Source organism: Stegodyphus dumicola, chromosome 9, assembly GCF_044657685.1.
Source record: "Stegodyphus dumicola isolate Sdum_Otavi_A_Nest chromosome 9, ASM4465768v1".
Lineage (NCBI taxonomy): Eukaryota > Metazoa > Arthropoda > Arachnida > Araneae > Eresidae > Stegodyphus > Stegodyphus dumicola.
In genome coordinates, this window is record NC_140776.1 from 25,438,230 (window position 1) to 25,450,607 (window position 12,378).

General features: G+C 33.0%; 1 protein-coding gene across 1 annotated transcript in view; it reads left to right on the top strand.

Annotated features, from left to right (window-relative positions):
* Positions 1–12,378, top strand: part of LOC118189848 (tRNA (32-2'-O)-methyltransferase regulator THADA-like) — a 119,256-nt gene that overhangs the window by 102,430 nt on the left and 4,448 nt on the right. The window contains exons 35-37 of the mRNA XM_035360529.2: positions 5,952–6,036; positions 6,557–6,701; positions 11,533–11,649. Of these exons, the coding sequence (XP_035216420.1) occupies positions 5,952–6,036; positions 6,557–6,701; positions 11,533–11,649 (347 nt within the window). The remainder of the gene's footprint in view (positions 1–5,951; positions 6,037–6,556; positions 6,702–11,532; positions 11,650–12,378) is intronic.

Genomic DNA, 12,378 nt, shown 5'->3' on the forward strand with positions numbered 1-12,378 from the left:
AAATTGAATAGCTTTATTTGAAATGCTTCTAAATTCTTTTTTTCTGTTAGGCCAAAAGTTAAGTGTTTTTTTTTTTTTTTTTTTTTTTTTTAAATCTTCAGTTAGAGTTTGATCACAGAAAATTTTTATCAATCATTCTTTTTCTTCATGAGATGAAATTTCAAGTATATTTGAACAAAATGGATTTCTAATCCAATTTTCTTTTCATAATCCTTGAGAAAATACATATTGAAATTATTTATCTGTGAAAAATAATGATTTTTAATGTTGGATGCTAATTCTTCTTCTCTTTTGAACTTATTTTTCATTAGAAAACTTTCTAAAAGTGGAAAAAAGCTTATATATTTATTATCCAATTCTTTGATTATTAGCTCGAGTTTTTTTATCATTGCCTTTATTTTATCTCTAACAGTAAACAAATTAAAATTTTGTCCTTGTAATCCTAAATTTAATTAATTTAACTTTCCACAAATATCAGCTAAATATGCTAAACACGCCAACCATAATTCACTAAATAAACATTTTTGCAATTCAAATTTTCAATCACAGATTAAAATTTGAATTTCTGATCGACGTTCAAAAAGACAATTTAAAACTTTGCCTCTGGATAACCACCTTACTTCAGAATGTAACAAAAGCATTTCATGTTCACTGCCCATCTCTTGGCATAAAATCATATATATTCTGAAATTTAAAGCTCGACTTTTAATAAAGTTAAAAATTTTCGCAGCTTGATTTAAAACAACTTTCAGGCTTTCAGGAATTGTTTTGGCTACTAAAGCTTCACGATGTGTGGAGCAGTGAGTAAATTTAGATTGAAGAAATTCAAGATTGAAAATTATTATAGCTGCTAGTGCAACCTTGTTCTGCTATTTGTTGGCACACTACTGAACTAATCTGGGAAATTGATTCAAGCTTATATACTATTTATTTCTGCATGATTATTTAAAATAGCATATAATTTAAAATTGCATATAATAGCATTTGCACCCTATTCTTGATACTATATGCAAAGAAATGAACACTCGCAAATAGATATTGTTGCATTTTTCTTTTCTTCTGACACCAGTTGTTATGTTATTTTCTTCCTTCATGTTCGTGTGGATTTAGAGTGAATAACGACGACACTTGATGAAGTATTGAAACACACTTTATTTGCCAGTATTGTCAGGACAGCTCCAAAGTCACGTTTTACAGTCGTCGGAGATCTACTATATACACTCGCTGGAACAATCAGTGACTCAGCCTAATCAGCTCTCTCCACCGTGATAGCCTTCAGGTTATCAGGCTATCACGGTGGAGAGAGCTTCACTGCAAAGCACCAGAATACAGCTCCCGACTCTCCTCGATCGTTCTCGGAACTCCACGTACTCTCGAGACTCTCCACGCTACAACTCATGATGCACTTGACGACACACGAGCACGGCTCCTGACTCTTCAGTTCAGTCGTTCCCGGAGCTCAACACACTCTCTCGACGATGCACAAACCACGATACACTAACAGACTTCTTTGGTGCACTCAACGACCCACTCGGCACTTGCTGCCTGTCTGTCAACTTGATCGACTCCGCAGGGATTGACTTGCTAGACGAGACACACACTAACTCGTAACTAACTCTCCGCGTACCAGCAGGGTTTATATAGCTTTTGACTGGTGTTCGACAACATTCTGGGCTAAACCGGTAAGAATTCGTTCCAGAAGGTTCTCCAACCGTCCATGGTATATCACCAATTTTGTCGCGAAATGGGCGATTTCTCGCCAAATATGGCAACCCTGCCTTCCCTTTCTATTTTATGGCAACCCTAAAACTGCTTTGCGGGGAAGCTATCTTACCATGCCTTTACATTTCGTAACACTATGCAGAGTTGCCAACTCTCCCGATTTAGGCGGGAGACTCCCGATTTTCGACCGATCTCCCGCCAACCTGATTTACAATATATTTCTCCCGACTTTTTCTTATTTTTAAAATTTCTCACGATTTTTATGGAACTTGGCTTAATACTTTGTTATATGAACAAAAGTGATTTTGGACGTCTGAAAGCAATTGAATTTTCTCTAGGTTATATCTAAAACAAAACCTTAAGAATCAGATAACTTCTGCTTTGTGAGTGAGAGCATTATACGTATCCCAGAAACATCGTTCTCCAGTTCTCCAATGGGCATCGAACTCCACTGCGTGTCAGCTGGCATATATTAGCCAATGAGGACAAGGCAAGCTGTTATTTGGATGTTCTTTAGTTATTTCGTTCAATTTGTGCTGAGTTGTGTGAGTGCACGTGCCTTCAGGAAATAGTTTTAGAAATTATCATCTTTTGTTATGTCTGCGAGAATGAAATACTCGTGTACGTTTCAAAAATTGTACAGTTGACTTTCCTTCCATTATTTCCTCAAGGAAATGTAATAAATTTGCGATGTGCACCGTCTGTCATTGCGATTTTTTGAATTCGCAGTGTGGAAGGGCGGATGTTCTCAAACATGTGCGAACACAAAAACACAAGGATAACATGAGTTGTTTTTTAAAAAAACGAAAACAAAGGACCAAAAAGTTATTAATGCAGAATGTCTGTTCTCTGCCTTTTTACTGGAGCACAACCTGCCACTGAATGCATCGGATCACGCTGCAGCTTTATTTAGAAAAATGTTTCCCGATAGTGAAATGGCTAAGAAATACTCAAGTGCAAGAACCAAAACAGGTGCAATTGTTAAAGAAATGGGTTTGAAAAATAAATCTTCAGTTATTGATTGCACAAAATAGCTCCGTTCTGCCTCTCTACGGATGGAAGCAATAATACCGATTCAAAACTGTATCCAATTGTTGTTTCTTTTTTTAATCCAGATTCTTCAGAAATTGAGTGCAGTTTACTTTCTGTCCCCATTTTAGAAGGACATTTGACAGGCTTTAATATACCACAGTTAATTATTAAACTTTAAAAGAAAATGCAGGCCCTCTGGATAATTGCTTAGCACTTGGTGCCGATAATGCACCGGTATTGGTAGGCTTGAAGACTGGTGTTGCAAGCATCTTAAGAAAGGAAAATTCAGATTTGCAGATTATGAGGTGCACCTGTCACCTCTTAAATTTAGCAGCTGAAAAAGGGGCAGCGTCTTTACCAATAAATGTGGATGAACACATTGTTGATATTATTATCTTGAAAGGAGTTCTAAAAGGAAGGAAAAATTGAAACAGTTCCAACAGCTGCATAACAGCAGTTTACAATTAGAAAACTTGAATGAAGTTATGAAATCAGCTAGGATTGACACCCAGTGGAGTTTAATTGGAAAACTGAAAGGTGCTGATGGAATTTTAAAATATAGTCAACTGTCTAGAACTGTGTTGTCCATCTTGACAATTCCCCATAGTAGTGCAGAGTATGAGAGGATTTTCAGTGTTGTTGCGTAAACGAGGACTAAATTTAGATCTAATATTAGTGATGACACATTAGAAAAACTTTTCTTAGCGAAAGCAGGCCTACGTGGCAATTACAGTGAACAAAATTAGGAAGTTTCTTTCTGAAAGAAACTTCCTAATTTTCTAAACTAAAATTCCCTCCTTTTTTTCCCCCTTTAAACGATGCAAGTAATAAAAATGTTTTTTATGTGTAAGGTATTTTTGTGTTGCTTGCATTTAAGAATTAGTTACTATTTAAAGTTAATTCATTATTAAAAACCGTATTTTTATCATTTAAAAAGTCTTTTTAACATTGTGAAAAATCTCCCGATTTCTTAAAAAAACTCCTGATTTTTGAGTGTCATAGGTTGGCAAGTATGACTATGCATATACATGAAAATATTACATCTAAAACAAAATCAGAATTGAATTGCGAAACTTAAAAGTTTCGTAATTCAATTCTGATTTCCAAGCTTAAATGTAACTAAATACACTGATCATCAAAATTAAAGGATAATGAGATAAAGTATACTCACCAAGTTTACGGTGGAACCAATGCCCGATGCTGTAATTATTTATGCTAATTAAATACAATTGAACACAAAATTGCACTTCCATGCATATCTTAATGCCAGAATATGCAAATTCAGTGATTGCAAATGTGGTGCACATTGGGCATATATTGGAATTGGGGTCTGAAGTGTTGTTTAAAGTGACTGTAGTTTCTGAGAGTGATCATTATTCAGTAGTCATGGCTCAACGGCATCATATAGGTGAAGGTAAAAAATGTCGAATAATTGGTAGAATCATGTGAAACTAAGCAAAAATGGTGGTCACCGAAGATTTGAATACTCCTCCAAGTGTCATATCAAAAGTTTGAAGCCTCTTTTTAAGCATTGGATCACTTGACAAACAGCCTGGTCAAGGGCTACCAAGAGCAACAACTGCATCAGAAGACTGTTTTCTGTCGTTGTCAGCTCAAAGAAACCACAAAGTGATTACAAGAGATTTGGTTGGTGACCTTCAGGCTGCCACAGGAACTAAAATTATTCATTCTACTGCTGCACGGAATCTTAATAAGATTGGACTGTATGCGATTTGTGTCTCACTCATTCCAGGTTACAGAGGAGCCTGTTTGCACTAGTGCTGTTGTCATGTTCAATGGATCCAAGTATTGTTTACTGACCGAGTATTGTTTTACTGACCAGTCCAGATATATTCTGACAATGATTGTAGATGTATTTTGATCTGGAGAGAGGAAGGAACATGCAACTTGCCTTCACTTGTCTGTGATATATCTCATTTCCATGACCGCAGTTTAATGGTTATGCGAGGAATCATGACAAATGGCTGCACCAAGCTTTATGTCTTTCAAGGAGGTTCTGTAACCGCTCGCAGATATGTGGACAAAGTATTGGAACCCCAAGTTAGACTGTTTTTAGGGGTGCTGTTGACTTGAAATTTTTGTTAATGGATAACAATGCTAGGCCTCATCGAGCATATGTGGTGACAGAGTACTTGCAAATAGAAGATATCGCACGAATGGACTGGCCACTTTACTCAATCGGCTTGAACCCAGTTGAGCATGTGTGGGATGTCTTATGGTGCCAAATTTTAGAATGACAAATTTCTCCTTGGACCCTCTAAGAGCTGAAAAGGGCATTTTTAGAAGAGTGGCATGCAGTTTCACAAGACTTGATTGAGACTTTGTCAGAGTGTGTGAAATCAAGATGTGAAGTATGCATATGTGTCTAAGGTGACCATACACATTAAAGAAAAATGTTTTCCATAAGAGATGACTTAATTTTTCCATTATTTTTCAATTTCCATGAATTTGATTTTAATTTCAATATTTTGCAAATAATCAACTGCTAAACATTATAATTTATGTTAACTAATGCATTTATACAAATTTCTATTAATAATTTTTCATTAGGTATCAGTTAAGTTTTATTTCTATCATTATCTTTTAATTTGATGACCAGTGTATTTTTGTTGCTAGCATGTATTGTGTAAAGCTTAACAAATCATATTGTAATATGTTTGGAGTTAGCTTAGCATTTTAAAATTTTTACTTTCTTGTATTAAATTTACAAAATGTTTGGGCCGGAGACATTTTCATATGAATCTCCTCAGGGAAAAAGTTCTGCATATATAACTTAAAAATTTTAATTCGTTGAAGAAGTATGTGACAGAATGTGACATCAGCTGCATTTTTGAATTAAGAAAATATACCAAATATGTGCATCATAGAATCCAAAAGTGGAACAAAATATTAAAAATATTAAGTGAAAATAATGGTAGAAAACTTCATGGAAATTTTTTATCTGTTACTCATATATGGTTAAAGAGTATGCTACTTTGATAGCTGTTTCTGTTTTATTATTTGTATTTATAATTGTTAAAAACTCATTGTAACTAAAATTAGTATGATTAATTTTATTTATTTTATTTAATTATTTTATTGTATCATTAAGGTCTTTTATGAAAAGAGCAATGATACATTGTTATAAACATCTATTTTACAATTATGTAGAGGTAAAATTATTTCTTTTTTTGTAGAGACGATGTTTCCTGCTACATACTGTTGTTTTCTGCGCAACTTGTCCTAGACATATGTTCTGGCTTAGACACGAATGCTGAAAAGGTAACTGAATATTTCTAAATATTTTATATCAGTTACATATTGAATTAGATTATAGTCTTTGTTTAATTTTGATGTTTTAGTAGTTAATAATTAAATTTAACCCATTTATTTGAGTAATTTTATGTATCTAAATCTGACATTTTTTCTCCTGCTTGGTTTACCCTTTGGTTGCAAATTTTAAGAACATATTTATTTTCTCCAATAAAAGAAAGAAGTTCTTTCCTTTGCCAGTTTTTGAAATGTTACAACAAAACTGATTAGTTACTACTGCTGAGGACTTGGTGATTCACATTTATTTCCCAGTTTAAATTCATATTAATCTTGTTTCACATTTTTTTCAAGTTTTATCTAATTCAGAAGATATTTTTGTTTGATTTTTTCTAAGAATTCTAGTACTATACTGTAACTTTTTCCCCCTTAAATTTTTACTTATTAAGGCTATGTATATACTTTATTATTATTATTGCAATTAAATGTGTATTTACATTGATATTAAAAAATATATTCATCTTCCCACCAGGAAGAATCATTAAGTGTCGTTGAAAAGTGGATGCTATTAATAGAAGAATTTTCTCAACCTGAAAACAGCGTGTTAAAAAGACAAGCAGTTGTTTCAACTTTGAGCGTTCTCAGTGAATCATCATTATTTAAATCAAGTATACTAGGTATTATTAAAAGATATAAATATTATGTTTAAGTTCTATAAACTATACGTATATTTTATTCTTTATGTTCAGCATATACCATCAGTGGACTTGTCAGGACCTCTAATTAAAAAAGCTCATTGTAGTAAAGTATACATTAAAAAAGTTTTTACATTAAGTAAGATTTTTTAATTTTTTTTTATTACTATTTACTAGCAACTTTGCATGTACTCCTAAGGTCATGGTTGATTTCACTACTGCTGAGGAGCATACAAATTACACACACACACATGAAAATTGTTTATATAATGATAGAATATTAATAATATTAAAATTTTTATAAATACATTTTATATCTGCTTGAAAAAATGCACATTAAATTATGTAAACTGCTGGAATAATTTCTTAAAATTAAGTGGGGAAATCGAACATAAAATTTAAACTAAGAAGTTTTTTTTTATAATTTTTATTAGGCGTAAAACAAAGTATGGGAAAATATTAAAAGGCTTTTGATGAAAATTTTAATATTTTAATTAATTTTGCTGCATAAGTGCGAATTGAATTTTTCCTGAGAATTTCACGTAAAAAATCTCTTACTTTCTTAAAAAATTCCTTACCCAATTTGTATGCACTAATATTTAGTGAGCAGTCGTTAATTGGCTGCCTCTTAGGGAAAATATTTTAACTAATTTTACTTAATCTTTTTCCCTACTTATGTATTACTTCTCAGACTATTTCTACAAATTATAACCTTAATATGAGTATTATCAAAATGCTAGAAATTGTTGTCTGGAGAAGTTCTAGGTCCACTTGATAAATCAGGATCTTTTTATGGAATCAGCAATAGTTCTCTTAATTTATTCTTTTATTTTACTTATATTTGGCAATTCCAGTGTTATTTTATTTACAAATTCCAATTAATAATTATCACAGTAATACACATTTGTTTTCTAAATTTTCTTCACACTTCTTAGAAGATAATTTTCATTTATAGTCTCTATTGCTTTATAAAATTAAATATTATCTTTGCAGCATAGTGCAGGATTTTACTTTTTAGTCCTATTAAATAAATTTTAAAATTCGCTAATTTTAAAGTTTTCCTTAACTATATATATATACAAGGTCCGCCTATTAATTTCCAGGATTGACGTAACTGTAGGAGAGCGAAAAGTCAGAAGATGGTGCTAATGATTGCATATTGAAGAGCGTTTCCTTGTGCATGTGCAGTGCAATCGGTGCCATTCTGAAGTAAGTGGTTCTTGTGGAAAGACGCATTAAAACGTAGCTCTTAAATTCCTATTGCCGAAGTGAAAATGGAGCAAAGAATTAACATTAAATTTTGCTTCAAATTGGGCAAGACAGCTGCGGAAACCTACAAAATGTTAAAACAAGTTTACAGTGAGGAAGCATTATCCTGCTCAAGAACTTTTGAATGGTTTAAATGCTTTCGGGATGGGTGCGAAGGCATCGAAGATGATCCACACACAGGTCAGCCGCAGTCCGTACGCACGCCGGAAGCAATTGAAAAAGTTCGGGATATGGTGAAATGTGATCGCTGATTGACTATTCGAATACTTGCCAATGAATTGAACATGGACAAAGAGACGGTTTGGTGAATTTTGATGCAAGACTTAGGCAAGCGCAAGATTTGTTCCAGATTCGTTCCTCACCATTTAAGGGACGAACAAAAGCAGTTGAGACTGGATGCATGTGGCGAACTTATAAACAATGCTGATGCTGACCCTGTGTTCCTAGATAGGATGGTCACGGGAGGCAAGTCTTGGTGTTATCAATATCAAGCATCAAAGCTCCGAATGGCGGTCTCCAAGTTCACCAAGGGAGAAAAAATTTTAATTTGAAAAGTCCAAAATCAAGGTCATGTTAATCGCTTTTTTCGTTTGCGATGGACTCATTCATCATGAATTTTTTCTCCTAACGTGACTATCAATGGACAGTTACACAGAAGTTCTTGACTGACTTCGAAAACAAATTCATAGAGTGAGGCCTCATTTTCAACAAAATGGGAGTTGTCTGCTGCTACATGACAATGCCTGCCCATACTTTGCGTTACCTGTGAGGCAATTCCTAGCCCAGCATAGTGTTGTTAAAATGCGGCATCCACCATATTCTCCAGACCTAGCCTCCACAGACTTTTTCCTGTTTTTTAAGCTGAAAAATTTGCTGAACGGAACAAGATTTCAGGATGTCAAAGCCATCAAGAAAACTGTAATGTCACTATTAAAGAGCATTCCAAAAGAGGACTTCAAAACTTCTTTCTGAAATTTGAACAGCCGAGCACAGACGTGCATTACGGCTGATGGGGATTACTTTGAATCATATTAAATGGCTATGTGTTTAATCTTTTTTCCTTCCGAGTTATGCCATGAGTCCTGGAAATTAATAGCAGGACCTTGTATATATGTAATGATTTTAAAATACATAGATGAAAACAGTGAACTTTTAACAGCTTGGATACTGTGTAGATGACCGAGAAGACCGTAGTGCCTTGAAGGTGGCAGAGTGAAAAGTATGATGACGCAATTTAGCACAACGTATCTTGAAAAATCACAATCTTTATTATTTTACGTATATCAAAACATCCTTTTGCAGATAAGATGTTTCCTAATTATATTTGAATACAGTAAGTTCCAATCTGAAGTACGACATCATCTTGTGCAAGTAAGTGGCAGCAGCATGGATTAAAAGCGTCTTGCCAGCAGGAGAGCTTATGCGAAAAATGGGAGAGAATCATAGAGCTTCAGAAGAAGAAAGGTGGGAGTCAGAAAAGTTTCAGTTCAGAGTTTTGATTTACAATTAATCTGATTGGACAAGAGGTATCTGTATTAAAACGTTACGTAAGATAGAAAAATCTGAAACCTGTGAGAAGAGATGAATTTAGGGGCAGATCACCAAATTGGAATGTTAATTTTGAAGTTGCCAATTATATTTTTTTGAAACAGCTATCATATTCTGCCATATCTTATATATATATATATATATATATATATATATATATATGAATAAATACAAAGTAAAAAATAGTTCAAAACTTGAACCTATATATTCAGTCCACCAGAAAGTTCTGTCCGTTTCTATAACAACAATTTTTGACATGTAAGCACATGTTTATTTGGTTTGGCTCTCTATACTTATTTCTTAATGTATACATACTGAGCAAATTAACTAAAAGTTGATTCACACTAGTCTTAAGTGGGAAGTGATAGTGTACCCATGGCTACTGATAAAGTTCATTTACACTGCTTATTTCATATGAATTTCAGCAAGGAAGAAATTCTACTAATACATGTAGAAATTTGTTGAAAGTGTTTGGTGAAGGTACAGTTTCTGATAGGACATGCAGAAGATGGTTCAAAAAATTTAAAACAGGTGATTTTGACCCTTCTGATAAGCCACATTCTGGGCGACCATTTTGATTGACAACAAAGTTGTTGAGATTATGCTGGAGCAAGATCCTTTTCTGATAACACTGGAGATTGGAGAAAGCTCAGCAAACCATTTTGGACCATATTCAGAATATAGGATTGGTTTGGAAGTATTCAAGATGGGTGCCACATGAATTAAGTCAGAAGAATTTGGATGATTCATACGCACATCTCTGCTTGCTTGGAACAAAATTGAGCCCTTCTTGAATTGGATAACTGGCGATGAAAAGTGGATTACCTATGAAAACATTGTAAGGAAAAGGGCACATTGTAAACCTGGAAAACAGCCCTTTCACCTCTAAACCAAATTTGACTATGAATAAGAGAATGTTGTGTATATGGGGGGACAATCGAGAACCAATAATACATTATGAGCTTTTAAAACCGAATGAAAAATTCAATTCGGAGAAGTATTGTCATCAACTGGATAATTTAAAAACAGCTGTCCAAGAAAAGAGGCTAGTGATGTTCAATAGGAAGGGCATCATGATAATGCCAGACTCCATGCTGCTTTGGGGACTCATCAAAAATTGCAGAACTAGGCTGGGAAATTCTGTCACATCCACCATATTCCTTGGACTTAGCACTCTTCGACTATCATATGTTTTTGTCCTTACAAAATGTTTTGAAGGACAAAAAATTCAAGAATGAAGAAGACATCAAACAAGCACTGGTTCAGTATTTTATATCAAATACAACATTTTTCAAAAATGGGATATACAAATTGCCCTCACACTGGCAAGAAGTCATTAATAATAATGTCAATTATATTATTTAATAAAGTTTATTGACGGTAAGAAAAATTTGTATTTTGTTTTATTCCCAAAACAGTCAGAACTTTCTGGTAGACCAAATATGTATATAAATATCTACCTATGCATTCATAACTTATAGTACATATTAAATTCAAGCAAATATGTAATAGACTAAATAAAATTTCCATAGCATTAATTACTGCATTACGTTTATTACTTAATAATTAATTGATGAATAAACATATTAATAAATAATGCTTTATATTTAAAAAATGTTTTGAATTTATTTTTTGTGGTGAATGTTACACTGTTCTTATAAAATAACTGTAAAATGTTTTAGTATTGATTGAGATTAACTAGGGTGTGGTTAGAGATATGTGCAGATTTCAAGCAACATCAACTGAATCATAAATGAAAGCATGTATTCAAATTATCTTCATCCTTTTGGGATACATCTAGGGGGGGAAATATTGTTATTAATGCATCAGTTATCATCATGTCAATTATTTGTTTGTTATGCTTAGAATGTACAAAATAGAAATTTGAGTGAATTTCTAATAATATGTAGTTCTTTACATTTTCTTCACTTGCTTATTATTCAGTTTATGTGTGCTTTGTTTCTATCAGTTAATAAAGAAATATTTCTTTCCATAGGATCTAGAACCTCATATTTATGGCAGGCTCTTCTGAATCTACTGATTGATGATGAACCTGAAATTAAAAATTCAGCTTCTAAAATTGTTGCTTCTATAAAAGGCAGTGAATTTTCTGGTGAGTTGTTTTATGTATGATTTATTCAACAAAACCACAATTTTATTACAGTAAAAATCTTATATATTTATAATAAACTATATAATTTTAGTGTATGGTAAACATTTTAGTAAAGCTCTAAGTTGAGAGGTACTGTTCTGTTATTAGGGCCAGATTCAGAAATGTATGAATGTATGCACATGTGTGTATATGTACAAACACATACATTCATACTTACATATATATGTGCAAACATGAACATATACATCCATAAAAGCTATCACCACATCCTGGAAATTCATATCATAACACTTATAGAACAGTGTTAGCAGAGTCTGGAGACATAAGGATGCTAATCCTATTAGACACATGTTTTTTTCCTTTTCTTTAGTGTGAAGAATTTATTTCAGTCAAACTTAACATAAAAGCAGGCTATGATGAAAAAATAAGTAAGCAAAAATAAGCCCAAAGTTTTTGATAGTGGTTAATGCATAAATTTATGACCATATATATTTAATAATAAAAATAATTAATGAACAGAGATTGGCAAAAGCCCGTTCGGCAAAATTACGTTTGAGTAACAAAAAATCTTTTGAATGTGCAGCAATCTGTAAATCTGTCCAAGAAAGAATAAACTAATCTTCATTAGCAGGCTGTGCACCTTGCTAGACTTTAAGTACCTAAACTTTAATGCACGAATTTTTGTGTTATGGAAGAATTTTATTTATGAGTGAAGAATTTATTTCAAAA